At 39.1% G+C, this 16,767-nt stretch overlaps 1 protein-coding gene across 1 annotated transcript; it reads right to left on the bottom strand.

Moving 5' to 3' along the window:
* Nucleotides 1-870: 870 nt before the first annotated feature.
* LOC131543883 (uncharacterized) lies at nucleotides 871-13,666 on the bottom strand. The gene is made up of 3 exons (XM_058781692.1): nucleotides 13,469-13,666; nucleotides 12,417-12,977; nucleotides 871-1,101 (listed from the first exon to the last, which is right to left on the bottom strand). Exons 2-3 carry the CDS (start codon nucleotides 12,960-12,962, stop codon nucleotides 871-873), a joined length of 777 nt encoding a protein of 258 aa, XP_058637675.1. The 5' UTR covers nucleotides 12,963-12,977; nucleotides 13,469-13,666.
* Between the last annotated feature and the right edge of the window lie 3,101 nt (nucleotides 13,667-16,767).

Here is a 16,767-nt window from a genome sequence, read left to right as displayed (position 1 = left end):
GCTACACTTTCCTTTAAACCTTCCTACGTCAACATTTCCTTTTTCTCATAACATTCAAATTCCTGATCTGCCATTAATTGTATTCTTCCTTGCGGCTTTTGTATTTTTGTTTCTTGTATAATAGGCCATTTACGGGTACGTTCACACTGCAATTCAGTAGCTTCTCTGTAAATCGTTGTGGATTGGAGAAACTGGCACCAATATGGGCAAAATGCCATTTTTTGGGTACAATTTCTCAAGACATTTATCGCTCTGCCTCTTTCAATAAAACATTTACCTCCCATTTTTAATACATCTAGCTCCATTGCATTAGACAGTCCTGGACATGTCTTAAACCATTCATCATGAAATATTTTGCAACTAGAACTGTGTATATGTATAGGTACAATATACAAAATCGGTCTCGCTTCCAGACAAACTATGCAGTTTTCCCATTCTTCTTTTTCTGCTGTGTAATTTACCCATTTATACCAACTATTATCTTCTGCCTTTTCCCATAATATATGTGAATTGCCTTTAATAGTGATGTTATAATTGTCATCTACAATGCGTCTATTTTGTCTACATATTTTTCCCTCCTCAACTGGTGCTTGTTTATTTTGGATTAAGTTAAAGCCACTGCTAGATTCATTTAAGGGTTGAAAAGTAAATTCTTGGGAAGTCTGGTTGCTGTTGGTTCTCGTTTGCATTTGCAATTGAAAGGAAGTCTGGTTGCCGTTGTCTTCAGCTCGAGCTTGTAGAATTACAATATGCATTAGGCATGTGATGATCATCAGATATATTTCCACTTTTCTGCTTCCTCTCACAAAAGAATGTGAGCTCCTTGCTTATCTCTTTTTGATTTGTCATCAGTTTGTACTTCATCTTGTGTCACTCGTCTCTCCTCGTCACTTTCTCCTGAGTTGTCTGCTTGTCTGTTTCCTTCTCTTTCCACTTCCTCTTTTCCATTTGTTGGCTCCCAAGTATTCTGATCGTCTCGTTAGCTGTCCCATCACTCATTCCATCTTCACCAGGGTGACTCTTTGCGAATCGTTGCAATGGTCTTTCCCTCGTTGGCAAGGGAGGGTCGTTACTAGCACGCCCTTCATCCCTCACTTCATGCTGTGTGGGGTTGTTGAAGCTGGTTGGCGTATTTTAAGGTGAGAGATGTGGACCCAGGTGTCACTTTGCAACTATTTTGCTGATCAATGCAAGATTCTTCCTTGAGGCCATAACTGCACACTCACTGGTTCTTAATGGTGGAGCAAACCATTCCTGGGCCTTGATATAACTGCTGTCACCTGTAAATGGAAACTTTCAGAGTTTTTGTTAGTGATATCAAGCATGCTCATTTGCTCATCCGGATAGTTATCCTTCTTGGTGTGACCTGTGGATGTCTCATGTGGGTTGAGGGCTGTCCTGGCCCCATTTTTGAGCTCTCACAACTCCATTGCTGTTATCTGCATCCTTACAATTTTTCAATTCATTTCAAATTTATTCTTAACAATTTACTAATTCAGTTATCTCTTTGTTTTATAAACTTAGTTCCACTATATCACTAGATAATTTCCTAGGCCTATCTTGTTCAGTAGCGTTGGCCTTTTGACCTGGAAAACACTCAACCCACTTTATGTTAACAGTCAGAAAGACAATATTTTATCATTTTGAGACAGAATCAGCTCCATCATGATATGCTGAAAAGAAAGTTAGATGTGGGGTGGACAGAGCAAGCTTGCTTGCTTTGCCTTCCCATGTAATGCGCTGCGCAAGTGTGGCACTGTTTTTCTTTCTGCCACAACAATAACCTAGGTACTGACCAGGAAACTTAACCGACTTCATCCATGGTCTTTATTTTACTGGGCGTTATTTGCCCTGTGGGCCCACATACTGTATTAAAATCTGCATACAGCTGTTTTGCAAAATAATTGATTTGTTTCAGTGTCTCGTCAGACACCTTCTTTCACTCCATACATTCCATCCGTCATTCATACTTTTTCACACCCTTTCACACCCCCCTTTTTGGCCAATAAACATATTTTGTCTTGAGATTTCAGCTGATTGTGAACTGAATGGTTTTAGTTGTGGAATGCTACGGATTCTGAATATAACATGAAGTTTTTTGTTACACTCTACTGAGCGTAGACCTGGTAGCATTCAACATAGAGTCTAAATGTCATTATGCAACTGGACAACGTCAGTCACTATAAGGTTTGCTTTAACACTGCAGTATAAACCTCCTTTTTCTTTTTCTCAAACAAAATCTAATAGATTAATTGGCTTAGAATAATTGTCTTAGGCATTGTGCAGTTGAGAGAGCCAATTGTAATTTCTCAAATGCCACTTGTTTGTCCAATTTAAATTTTAGTCATATTTTTTTGTTATTGCTCATGAGCTACTTTTGAGATGAGGATTAGAGATCTCTGCATAATTTAGGATCCATGGCCATCAACATTTCTATCTTGTTATCCCCGGTAACGGCAGCATATGTGATTTCATGATTTTGGATCTTTGGCGTAACTTTTTTGTTTATGATTTTATGCAATCTAGCCCTAGAAATTTACTATTAAACAAAATGGAGTGACCAATATTTTTATTTTATCAGCCATATATATTTTTCTATTAGACATCTTGTCTATTTTTTTTTCTTTCCCAAAGAGATCAGCATTGTTGTCAATAATTCAGTTGTGCATTTTTCCCTAGTTGGTTAATGAAATAGCCCTCACTATGCCAAATCCAGCTCGATTTTTTTTTTTTTTTATCTGATTGGTGAGTCAAGCACCCACTTCAGCCTGTCAAAATTTCTTATTTCTTAAGACATAAGGCTGGACTGGTACCTGTGCACACACTGGGAAGGGATGGAAGTCCTTCTGGTTAGATCATCAGTCTCTTGAAGCTGTTTAGCTGTTGCACTGGGTTGTCAGTCTGTGATGGCACTCAAAGGCCCGATGTTGTGGTGTATGATCTCCGTTGTTTCTCTGCCTTTCCTCAGTCTGGCTTTTGATTGTTCTTGCCAGAGTTTTGCATTTCAGGATGTTCTCTTCACACTCAGGAAAAGTCTCAAGTGAAAGATTCACCTTTTCCTGCTTTAAGTCAGCTCTTCTCCATGCAGAAGTGTGCACTCCTCTTTTCGGCGGGTAGCTGAAAATCCATCAGCCCCTCCCCCTTCTCTCTACAGCTGTCTTTGCTTCTTCGCCACTTTGTTAGACAGACTCCATTGCTTTGTCAAGGCACTGATCCAGAAGCTATCTGAAATCTTAACACTCAGAGACTGCATTATTCATATTGCACCTTTGTAAACTGTGACCAAATTGTCTCTGAGCAATCAGCTCTTTATCTAATTTTCACTTTTCAACCATCTCTTTCTATGGCCTCTTAATAAAAAGGTAAAAATAAGTAAATAAATAAAATAAATAAAAAAGGTAATCTGGTTAAAAACTACGGTGACGCATTGCTGCTGCACACATATTTTTTTCCCACTCAATTATGTCGTAATAACGAGATCTTATCTCGTTTTAACGACATCTTTTCTCGTAATAACGAGATGTTTTATCGTTAAAACGACATCTTTTCTCGTAATAACGAGATGTTTTCTCGTTAAAACGACATCTTTTCTCGTTAAAACGACATCTTTTCTCGTAATAACGAGATGTTTTCTCGTTAAAACGACATCTTTTCTCGTAATAACGAGATGTTTTCTCGTTAAAACGACATCTTTTCTCGTTAAAACGACATCTTTTCTCGTAATAACGAGATGTTTTCTCGTTAAAACGACATTTTTTTCTCGTTAAAACGACATCTTTTTTTCTCATAATAACGACATATTATGTCATAAATATTTTCCGTTATAATAGATGGTCGCCACATTATGTGAGCAAGCTGATTGTCCGTGCTACTGTCCTGACATAATCTGCGCTGCTGAAGTTATGAAATACACTGTTTTAAATGTATTTTAATGTAATGGTTTTAATTTGTAGCGGCATGTTTATTAGGATTAATCTCCAATCTGTCTACAATATAGTGCTATTAACTGCACTCAGACCCATGACTCATTTAGGCTATGATCAGATCAAAACAGCTATTTTTGAATATCCACTCTGGGCTTGGAATATTTCTTTATTTTAATGACTGAAGTTTGATTTAACAACAAATCGAAATACGAACAAAAATAAATAAAGGCATTTTCTAATAGGCTAATAATAATAATAATAATTATTATTATTATTATTATTATTCGTTCTGTTTGGCAAACGGGAAAATGAAAATGAACGGTCTTGATACTTTACTCTGATTATATATGTCTTAATTATATTATTAAATTATATCTTTAGCTGAATCAAGCCGCACATTGCATCGCGTTCCTCTTCTGGGTTAAATTCCATGCTTCGCTTTAGGCCGCGTGTGCACCAAAGCGTTTTTGCCAGCTGAAAACGCTCGGCTGTGAGCGCTTGACAGCGCAGCGTTTTTCCGTATACTATACCCAGACAGCAAAGAGTGTCGGCTCAGATCCGGCCACAACTGGCCCGCATGGATTTCACACGGGCCAGAACTATGTTGCTGTCTGGGCAGACTGTACTTTTGGTTGCTATGATACGGAATCCGCTGAAGTAATGGCAGACACATCGCGAATGAAATGTTTCTCCAAACATTATATTTCATAACAGATTAACTCTTCTGTGTGATGGGATAGACAAGACTGAGTTGAAAAGTGGCGTTTTAGGCTGGCCCATGCACAAATAGCCTATAGTTCTTTTTTTAACCCACGAACAAAAAATACGAAAAAGCTTTCCCGTTTGCCAAACAGAACGAAATAATAATAATAATAATTATTATTATTATTATTATTATTATTATTATTACCCTATTAGAAAATGTCTTTCTTTATTTTTGTTCGTATTTCGATTTGTTGTTAAATCAAACTTCAGTCATTAAAATAAAGAAATATTCCAAGCCCAGAGTGGATATTCAAAAATAGCTGTTTTGATCTGATCATAGCCTAAATGAGTCATGGGTCTGAGTGCAGTTAATAGCACTATATTGTAGACAGATTGGAGATTAATCCTAATAAACATGCCGCTACAAATTAAAACCATTACATTAAAATACATTTAAAACAGTGTATTTCATAACTTCAGCAGCGTGCAGATTATGTCAGGACAGTAGCACGGACAATCAGCTTGCTCACATAATGTAGGCGACCATCTATTATAACGGGAAAATATTTATGACATAATATGTCGTTATTATGAGAAAAAAAGATGTCGTTTTAACGAGAAAACATCTCGTTATTATGAGAAAAGATGTCGTTTTAACGAGAAAACATCTCGTTATTATGAGAAAAGATGTCGTTTTAACGAGAAAACATCTCGTTATTATGAGAAAAGATGTCGTTTTAACGAGATAATTATGTCGTTTTAACGACATAACATCTCGTTTTTACGAGAAAAGATGTCGTTTTAACGAGAAAACATCTCGTTATTACGAGAAAAGATGTCGTTAAAACGAGAAAAGATGTCGTTAAAACGACATAAGATCTCGTTATTACGACATAATTGAGTGGAAAAAATAATATGTGTGCGGCAGCAATGCGTCACCGTAAAAAACAGCAGTTCCCTTATTCTCTTTTAGTAAAGCAAGTTCTTCGTTGCAGGAAAATAGCAAGCAGTTTTTCTTTGCAAAATGCAGAAAGCAGCAGTAATCTACCTTTATTATGTATTATAATCAAACAAAAAAAAATCCTTTCTGTTACAACAGTATGTATGGTAAACTAAAGACATCAATCATTATTTTTCTTCTATATTTGCATGGTTTAGAATAATCGAGTAATGGTGAATGAATTTTCCCAACCAACATAAAATAATTCCTTTTATTTAATTTAATTATTTAATCAACAAATTCCATTATTATTTTTAAATATCCTATAGCTTTTGATTCAAAATTTCTATGAACTTGGTCACCCAATCTTGCTCTCATTCAACATTGCACTACACAAGTTATATTTAGTTAGCTCAAACCCAAATCTCTAATTCTGTAATGGATTAACCTTCATACTGTCTCCCAGGGACAACAAGATACAAATTTTGGGAGTCTTCAGTTTTAAGCACGTGTAATATTTTTATTCATCTATTAATTTTTTATAATAATGTTGCCACTATTTTTCAATTATTTTTTTATTCTTTATTTTATTACCTTTTTATTATATCTGATACATGTACACTTTCTATATGCTTTTTCTTTATTTTATGATCACATAGTAATCATAAAATCTTTAATAATGATTTTTATTTATTCATTTATTAATTATCTCGCGTCTCTATCGCTTTATTTAGTGCGCACTTATTATTTTTAATGTTCTTTATTGAACTTCCTCACTTAATATCTCTTCTCCACAGCGCTGTTCTCAGAAATTTTTTCTCTCCCTCTTCTTTTTTCTCTCTCACACAGACACCCAACATAAGATCTTGTTACACATCTGGATTCAATCTTTATTGACCCTATTTCCCTAGCAACATGCACACCTCTAAGTCCCTCTTGAGTGTGACAAGAGCTGCGGCCGTTCTCCATTTAGAAAAAGGCACACTTCTCTCCCCAAACCCAATCGGAATTTATGTGTTTTCTCTTCACTCTCAGTCTTTCACACACACATGCATTCGGACACGGACACAGTTTCAAACATTCTCCAAAACAAAACAACAAAACAAAGTTTTTTTCTCTCGAGTTACCACCTGCTCCAAAATACTGGTTCTGTTACTGTAACCTCTCCTTAATCTCTCTTTGCAGTAAAAGAACAAGATTCTGTCAGGAATTTTTACCTACCCAAGCTGACCCCTGTGACCTTACAATTTTTTTGTCTTTTTTAATTTAATCAGGGCGGTATCGTAGGTCTTGCGTGTAGAGGTCTGCGCGGGACTATTTTTTAAGTCCCGCTCCCGCGAGGTTATATCCCGCACCCACCCGCTCCCGCGATATATTCACTCTTTGTTCACCCGCTGTCCGCTTTGAATAATTTTCTTCCCGACCCGACCGTTCCCGCTAAATTTAGATCTCGTTTCCAGAATCACACATTTAAATTTCCTTTACTGAAAGAAAGACAGATAGGCTAACAAATAAAAGTGTAGTCTGCACAAAATTGTATTTGTTATTTTATTCTCTTGTCAAGAGTCTTTTATTGACAGCAAAATGTTAAACGAATTTTGTGTCTTAAGACACGAAATTCGTTTAACATTTTGCTGCCAACACAGTAGGAAAAAAAAAGTGTCAGAGAAAATAAAAATGTACAAAAATTGTATTCCTTATTTTTATTCGTTTTGTCAGGATACAATTCGTTTAACCTTTACAACACAATAGGAACAAGTGTCGAGAGGAAACAAAATGTAGGTTGTACAAAACGGCCTATTATAATTTTATTCGTCTTGTCAAAATACTAAATTCGTTTAACATCTTGCTGTAAACACAGTAGCCTAGGAAAAGTGTCGCGGAAGAAAAATAAATAAATTGGACATCTGTCATTTAAAATTTATAAGCTAAGCAAAATATAAACAAAACCGAGTTGAGCGTTCTTCAAGGACAGCGCATCCACACTTTGCTCCATCTTTATTCTGCTCTGTCACTCATCTACAACCTGCCTGTTCTGTCTGCGGGCCATATATTCACTGGTAGGCTAGCCTGCTCTGAGCATCGTTATGCACATGCTGCGCACAGACCTCGCAAATAAAACGAAGCACTGGTTCATGTGTGCAGTGCGTGCATAACAGTCCAGTGCAGGCTGTACCGGTGCTTGAATAAAGTGCAGATATGCTGTTCTGAAAAGATGTCGGGAACGGGATATTGTTAGACCGCCCGCTCCCGTTCAAACTGCACCAGAGTTACCGACCGCAACCGCGTTTTATTCGGGGATTTAATCCCGCGTCGCAAGAAATCTGAATGCAGACCTCTACTTGCGCGCTCTCTATACTATATCTGCTTCACGTCTATCTCCGTCTCTTCAGGCCCAGCCCAAATAAACACAGACCATTGCTAGCAATGTATTTTTGCCTGCATCATCTCAGTTCAGCTTAAGTTACTCATCAAAGCCTCGAACAATAAACCAGATAATGCATGCAGTTATTTTTCTGGAATAAAACTCCTCTTTTTATGTTCTCATCTTTAAATTTAGTATTTTGGAAGAGCAAAATTTAAGTGACCTTACCACCAAGAACAGATTTAGCAAACAACACAATCTTATATAAGCAAAAACTGCTTACCTGATTAAAAAAAGGTAGCCACCTTCACGTGTTGTTTGAAATCTGCTCCAAGCGGTAGTAAACTTTGTGGCTCTTTTGCAGATCCTGTTCGTGACGCCAAAATGAAGTGTCGCGCCGCAGTTCGAAGAATGAAACAAAGACTTGGAGTTTTGATGCCAGAAAAATTAGATTTTATTCGGCGAAATAAAACCGAAGCTCTCTCTTCAGGAAAGCTTCTCGACTGTCCTTTGTCTCTGGTTTATATACAAGCCATTTAAGGCGGATTCTAATGTTAAGTCATATGCATACATTTCACTTGTGTATGTAATTCTATCTGTCCCAGAGGAGAAGAGACCCTCTAGAATTTGTTATGGTAAGGGGGAAAAAGCCCCCTCCTCATTTTTTCCAGATGTGCTTTGCCACGTACACACTTTGACACCAAGGCCTTCAGAATATATTGGAAGATTCAACAGATACCTTATAGGCAAAATTCACCTTGATTATGTCTGAGTAGTTCTGATTAATATCAATAAAAAATCCTCTACATATATTGTTTCATTCCAATCTTTCCTTTGAAGGGGATCATCTGCTCATCAATGAAGTGGTTTTCTTCCGGTTCAACTTTCAAACAGTTTGCACGGACTTTATCAAGTACTGGTCGCACCTTGAACAATGGATCATATCCAGGCTCACCCTTTTGCTTCACATTGGTATTGTCGTTCATATGGATGTATGTTCGCAGATGATCAAATCGCTTACGTCCCATGACTGTTGCAATTGGGTCGTAGCGTGTTGTCGTGTGCCAGTACATACAGTACGATGGCATACAAGTCAAGTGAAGTCAAGTCAAGTTGAGCTTTATTGTCATTCCGCTACATGCGGGGGCATACAGTGGAACGAAATGTCGTGCCTCACAGGACCTCGGTGCTACATAAATACAGGCATACAACAATGGAGTAAGACAATATAAACCTATACACAACTATCCTACTGATAGATTTTGACAATAAATATACTATCTATAAAAAGTACCTATACAAACTAAAAAATACAAACTATACAAACTATACGAATGCTTCAGATAAATACTGTACATGTGCAAGGAGAAACATTGAGTTCAAGCAGCTGGCTGGGGAACAGTGCAGGATGATTTGTAGTGCATGAGCATGTAAACATACATATATTACTGAGTTCTTTTGTGGGATTTGTGTACACACAGCAGTGTGTGTGAAAAGTGACTAGTGCGCATAGAGGAGGAGAGTGTGCTACTACAGGTGGTTTGTACAAGCCCACTCACCTGTGTGTAGCACACTTGAATTGCACGTTACATGTTACAGGAGGTAGGGGTTTGTATGGGGGTTCAGAGAGGCGGGGTGATTTGAGTTCAGGGCTCTCACAGCCTGGGGAAAAAGCTGTTGAGCAGTCTGGCAGGCGGGCTCTGATGCTCCGGTACCGTCTTCCTGATGGTAGGAGCTGGAAGAGACTGTGGGAGGGTGTGTGGAGTCCTTCACGATACTGTTGGCTTTGCTGGAGCATCGTGTGAGGAAAATATCCAGGATGGAGGAGAGGGGCACCGATGATCCTTGCAGCTGTGTTCACTGTCCGCTGGAGGGTCTTGCGGTCTGCTGCAGTACAGTTCCGTACCAGACAGTGATGCAGCTGGTCAGCACACTCTCAATGGTGCCCCTGTAGAAAGTGGTGAGGATGGGTGGAGGGAGACTTGCTCTTTTCAGCCGGCGGAGGAAGTGTAGGCGCTGTTGTGCCTTCTTGGAGAGTGACATGGTGTTGGTGGACCAGGTGAGATCCTCTGTGATGTGCACCCCCAGGAATTTAGTGCTGCTGACTCTCCACAGTCGAGCTGTCGATGGTCAGTGGGGGTGATCAACGGAGTTTCTCCTGAAGTCCATCACAACCTCCTTTGTCTTACTCACATTGAGGGACAGGTTGTTAGTGCCACACCATTGAGCCAGCTGTGCCACTTCCTCTCTGTAGTGCGTTTCATCGTTGTTGCTGATGAGACCTACCACTGTTGTGTCATCAGCGAACTTGATGATGTGGTTGGAGCTGGACTTGGCAGTGCAGTCGTGGGTCAGCAGCGTGAAGAGCAGCGGGCTGAGCACACAGCCTTGTGGGGCACCTGTGTTCAGTGTAGTAGTGCTCGAGGTGTTGTGGCCGACACGGACTGACTGAGGTCTTCCGGTTAGAAAGTCCAGGATCCAATTGCAGAGGGAATTGTTAAGGCCCAGCAGGTTGAGTTTATTTATGAGCTGTTGTGGGATTATTGTGTTGAATGCTGAGCTGAAGTCAATAAACAGCATTCTAACGTAGGAGTCTTTATTTTCTAGGTGGGTAAGAGCCAGGTGGAGAGTGGAGGAAATTGCATCGTCCGTAGAGCGGTTCGGACGGTATGAAAACTGGAGCGGATCGAGTGTGTTGGGGAGGCTGGTTTTGATGTTGTGCATGACTAACCTCTCAAAGCACTTCATTATGATTGGAGTCAGTGCTATGGGACGGTAGTCATTTAGACAGGACACAGGTGATTTCTTTGGTACCGGTATGATTGTTGTGGATTTGAGACATGTGGGGACGACTGTCTGGCTCAGCGAGGTGTTGAAGATATCTGTTAGGACATCTGTCAGCTGTGCAGCACAGTCTTTCAGTACACAGCCAGGTATGTTGTCGGGACCCGCAGCCTTGCGTGGGTTGATCCTAGATAGGGACTTCCTTACGTCGGCTGGAGACAGACGGAGCGCCTGGTCATTGGGAGGTGTGGGCAGTTTTTGTGCAGGTGTGTCATTCTGCATTTCAAACCGTGAGTAAAAGTGGTTGAGTGCATCTGGGAGGGATGTGTCGTCATCACAGGCCTGTGGCGGGGGCTTGTTGTTTGTGATGGTCTGTCTAGCTTGCCACAGGCTCCGTGTGTCACTGCTCTCTGTGAAGTGATTGTTGATTTTTTTGAGCATATGACCGTTTTGCATTTTTGATGCTGCGGGACAGATTGGCTCTTGCTGTTTTGAGGGCTGCTTTATCTCCTGATCTGAATGCTTCATCTCTGGACTTTAGCAGCCCACGAACTCTGCTGTCATCCATGGCTTCTGGTTGGCGTGTGGTGATGGTCTTGGTGACTGTCACATCATCAGTGCACTTTTGGATGTAAGCAGTCACAGTTTCAGTGTACTCCTGCAGGTCTGTGTGTTTGTTGTAGGTGGCCGCCTCTTTGAACATGTTCCAGTCTGTGTCCTGGAAGCAGTCCTGCAGTGCTGAGGTGGCATTGTTTGGCCATACCTTGATCTGTTTGTGAACCAGTTTGGCCAGTTTCAGAAGTGGTCTGTATGCTGGGATTAGCATAACAGAGATGTGGTCCGAGTACCCGAGGTGGGGGCGGGTTCAGCTTTGTATGCGCTCTTAACTGTTGTGTAAACAAAGTCCAGTGTGTTATTTCCCCTTGTTGCAAAGTTCACATGTTGGTAGAACTTTGGCAAAACTGTCTTTAAGTTTGCGTGGTTGAAGTCACCGGCTATGATGAAAAAGCCGTCGGGGTTATTTGTTTGTTGTTCGCTGATGGCGCTACCCCAGCATTGTTACACCATTCTTTGTTGACGTACACACAAGCCACCGCCATGAGTCTTACCAGACAGTGATAAATCTCTGTCCGCGGTAGCAAGTTAGTCCGTGCAGCTGAATGGCGGAGTCCGGGATGTTGTCGTTCAGCCATGTTTCAGTGAAAACAAACACACAACAATCCCTTGTCTCATGCCGTGTAGATCGACTGAGTTGAATTAAGTCCAGTTTGTTTTCCAGAGAGCGAACGTTTGAGAGCATGAGTGTTGGAAGAGCCGGTCTTGTGGGGTTTTCCTCAGCCTAGCTCAGATACCTCCGCTTACCGCGCTTCCGTCCTCTCACACCGCTATGACGCCGCCTTGTGCGGGTAGCGACAGTAGGCGAGGCCGCGGTCTCGAGGTCCGGCTTCAGCAGTAAACAGAGGCCTCGTAGCTTCTCAGTAGCCGCCGGCGAGAGTTGGTCTTTGTATGCGTTGCCGATATCCAAAAGTCTTTGGCGAACATATATGAGTTTAGGAGTGATTTCCTTATAAACTAGCGGTAAATTTACACTATTTGGAGACGAACAGACGACATTAAAAGACAAAAAGCACCGTCTTTGGGACCTGGAGAAGCCGCTGCGTCTGATCGCGCCGCCATCTTGGATCCAAGTACGTACTATGGTCATCAAGATGTGTAAACCAACGAATTGCTCCATTTCAGAAGGGGTTGTTTTCAGTTCTGGGCAATTCGTCATAACTGCATACAGGTTAGATTGGTACGAAATATGTTCAAACACGGATTTGTCCATGAACTGATCAAAATACCACTTTGGACTTGGTATTTCATTTGGTGGAGGTGAGAACGCAGGTCCTTGGAATGAACAGTCTATGTCAGCTGCTGAGGGTTTCCTCTGCCTCCAAGAAAACTCTTTGTTGACTGGAGCTGGGCCTGGCTGAGGTTCATCGTCATCTGGGACGTCAGTGTCACTGTCTGCATGTATGTTATGAATTTCAACATCAAGGTGGTTGGGATTAGCTCTTGCTGTTGCTGCCAGTGGCTCATCATCATCAAGGCTGGAGTCAGACTCGTATGCTTCAGGATCAAAATCTGGATCGTCAATTTCATCATCTGCAGTGGATTCTGTGTCAGATAAAGCCCCATCAGGAAGGCAAACCATCTCAATGACTTCCCTGACTGAAAGACGACTTGGTCGGCCTGCCATAACACATCACAAATCCTGCAAAGAGAGTATTCTGTAAGATAGTTTGCTTTGAGTCAAACAAAGATCTATACTAATTTATGTACCATGGAATTTAGGCTACATCAGTTTTCCTCACTGCACAGTCAAATGAAAATCGTATTACGCCATTGCTTTTCATCAAATCTGCCTCCGATAGTTTATAACTTCACGCCAAATTATTTCATTTTCCTTAGGATATACCCTCAATGACAACTCAAAGTAATAAGTAAACACTGGTGATAAGAAAATAACCCTAGTATAAAATGTTGCTGAAAATATAGGCAAGCTAGTAGATAAAGTATGTGGCATCCATTGGTACCTGTCCGGCCACATGTTGCAAATCGGCAACATTGAAATAGAGCTGCCGGTGGGGAAAAACCCAGAGGAGATAAAATCTACTAATTGGCATGTACTGTATCTAAGTATATTCATGATTCATCTTATGCAGTATTGGTGTCAAATTAATGGAGGTTCATAGTGATACTTACATGAAATTGATGCTTAGAAAATCTGTTTCAGTGAAACCAGGTTGGATGTGTGTTGGAAGTGAAAGAAACACTGCCATCTGGTGAGCTGGTGGGGAAACAGTTGGTTGCTAATGTACAACTAAGTCCTGCAGTGGTACTTCTGAGTAAAAAAGGCTCATAAAATATGGATGTGGAATAATTAGGCAATTAGCATTTAGCTGTTGCAAATCTGCAACACCTGCCTGGAGAGGGTTAAATGTGAGCCAAAATCATCACAATTAAAAGAACCAAAGAATTAAACTACTTCAGTCTGTGTGCATTGAATTTATGTGCACACAATTTGAGTTGAATTACTGAACTAAATTAACTTTTCCACAACATTCTAATTTATTGAGATGCACCTGTATGTATATATATATATATATATATATATATATATATACATACACCTGCATTATACATTTTGTCATTCCAAATAAATCTTCAACATCAGAAATAATTTAAAATAGTTTTTTTTTTTTTGTGTGTTTTAGATTTTTCTCAGTAGGCCTTTGTTAATAGGACTTATTTTCATTTACTTAAATTTGTTTGTTTTGTGCAGGGCATAAATGAAGCCTGTATCAATGAGGCCACTGAAGATACCACTGTTGGGATCTATGTTCTCAAGCAACATGCTTCTGATGAACCAGAGGATGTTGGCGTTGTCCTTAAAGGCATTAAAGGGTTAGTTCATCCAAAAATGAAAAAAAATGTGTTTAAAAAATGTGTTTTACAGAGAGAGAGAGAGAAAAAAATAAACAAGATTTGGTTTTCAAAAAGCCTTTTTCCAAAAGGTACATCTGGAAAAAGGGGGGTCGTCTTACAATCAGGGTCGTCTTATATACAGTACTTAAATAAGTGTTTAATTTTTTCTTCAAAATGCACTGTTTGTTCTAACAGTTTTCTGTTTTGTATATGCACTTTTAACTCTACTGTGAGAGTTAATATTTTTACAAATGTCTATGCTGTTCTTAATCGACACTGACAGCAGTTAATAGTTGGTTTAAATGTCTTGCCGTTCTTAATCCACTTTGAAGATACATTATGTATTTGTGTTTGAAAAAGCTGCTGATGCAGCATTTAATTAGTTTTTGCTTTGCTACTTCTGTGAAATCAGTTAATGGCAACTGTGCTCAGTCCTCCATTTTTGCAAATTTGCAAAGTTTGACAACTCAACACAACAAAATTGAAGCACCAACTCTTGCTTTTTACCTTCATTGTCAATGCCAGTATGCATTTTTAGATTTGATTTTGTATTCACACATTTGAACATGTAGAGTTTATGTAAAGTAAGTTAGATTTACACAACTCTGGTACCAGAGACATAATGAAATTGCTTTAAATTTGCATAATAATTTTGATTAATATATTGGTTCTCTGAACTTGTTTAAGTCCAGTAAAAAGAGGACCATTTCTTAAAATTAACTGAATTAAGCAAAATTAGAAGCATTATTTTAACTTAAATCTGTTGTAGAGAACAGCTAGCTAATAACAGTGTGTGCAAAAACACCTGAAATAACACTTCATTTTAGCATTTACTTTCATTTGAGTTCACAAAACCTTTTTATCTGTTACGTGCAATGTGATTTCACAGTAATTTTACAGTTAACTGCTGGCAGCAGGTTTGCCAATTTAACTTATTATTGTAAAAGTGTTGCAGTTAATTAGATCATTAATTAAATATTTAAAGGGATAGTTCACCTAAAAATGAAAATTCTGTCATTGAGCTTTCAGACCCACAGGTGGGATACAATCTGAGAGCTTTCAGACCCTCCCAGACAGCAATGCCTTGTGTTCAACGTCATCACGTTGGATCTGGATCAGCGCTTGCATCATGTACTGTCAGCTCTCAGATTCAAACAAAAATATCTTAATTTGTGCTCCGAAGATGAACGAAGGTCTTACGGGTTTGGAGCGACACGAGGGCGAGTAATTAATGACAGAATTTTCATTTTTAGGTGAACTATCCCTTTAAGTGCTGATTGAGCATTAGAGGAACACCTGCTGTTAACAAAAAGAATCACTAAAGGAAAGAGGAACAAAGAGAGAGCAAGAGAGAAACACAAGAATTACTTGTTTTTCTCTTTCGTTTGGTGATTCTGCTTGTTGACAGCAGCTGTTCATCAGTGTCTGAATTCACTCATTTGTGTTTTTATTCTCTGTGTCAGGTGGACTATATTAATAAACTCAACGAACAGTGAATGAGGGAGGACACCGTCTCTGAGTGTCAACTCTGAACGCTGATAATTTACTGGATAAAGTCAAGATAAACGTTTGTTGTAACTGTGGACTACAAGAATGATGCAGAAGTATTCACCGTAAAGCTTTCACTGGTGATGTATCTGAGAAAACGGTTTTGACAGTAAATTATCCCATTTTCAGCAGTAAGAAAAAATGTTTTAAAGTTTGTTGTTTTGTAGAAAATCACAGTTATATATGATATGAGAATAGTAAGGCCTGTAGATGATGAAAAATATAATTATATTTTGAGAATGAGATTTCTTTTCATACATAGCTTGTGGGGTAAAACATGGCTTGCTTACTTACTTTTTTTTTCCATCAAATGTATTCTAACTAGTTGGTTAAATAAATTATAATATTTAAAAAAAAAAAAAGTTATATTTGGACTTTAAATTGAAAAATGACCTCAAGCTAGCATCAGGTAACTAGTTAGCTAACCAGTTAGCATCAGCTAACAATAAACTTCCTGTACTCTGATTTCACTGTAAATGTATGAAGCAAATTGTATCCCACCTGTGGGCCAAAACTTAATTTTTTTGTTAAATGAAAACATGAAACATGAAAACTCTGGACATTTTTCATACTTGGTTTATAATTTATGTCACTGTCACTAAAACTATGATAACTAGTCTATTCTGGACAAAAAAAAAGAAAAAAGAAAAAGAAAGGTTTCGGTCAGGACCATAGACTGTATCAGGACACAGGAACCAGACCAACAGCTGAACTGAGGATGTTTAATCAACAGTGAAGCAGGGACATATATTCATTTAGCTTGATCAGCACAAGACTATATGTCTGTGTGTGGTTCTTACACGAAACGAATAACAAATATTAATAACAGCATTATGAAATAAGTATCCATATACATTCATTCCAATTACTGAACAAAGCAGTAACAGATCAATTAATCATCCACACAAACTTCAGGAGCTGACACGCTTACAGAAACGTGACTAAATATAATGTACATTACAGTTTGTAACGAATATTACTGATTAAACAATCCAAAGTATCCAGCTATCCAATTCACAGTTAACGAG

The sequence above is a fragment of the Onychostoma macrolepis genome, chromosome 07, assembly GCF_012432095.1.
Source record: "Onychostoma macrolepis isolate SWU-2019 chromosome 07, ASM1243209v1, whole genome shotgun sequence".
Lineage (NCBI taxonomy): Eukaryota > Metazoa > Chordata > Actinopteri > Cypriniformes > Cyprinidae > Onychostoma > Onychostoma macrolepis.
Note: the sequence above shows the minus strand (reverse complement) of the source record. Positions and strands in the feature narration are given on the sequence as shown.

Coding starts and splice junctions, on each gene's coding strand:
- LOC131543883 (XM_058781692.1), bottom strand. CDS start 12,962: ATGGCAGGCCGACCAAGTCGTCTTTCAGTCAGGGAAGTCATTGAGATG. Junction 1,102..12,416: donor TACACATCTTGATGACCATA/GTACGTACTTGG, acceptor AACCCCACACAG/CATGAAGTGAGGGATGAAGG.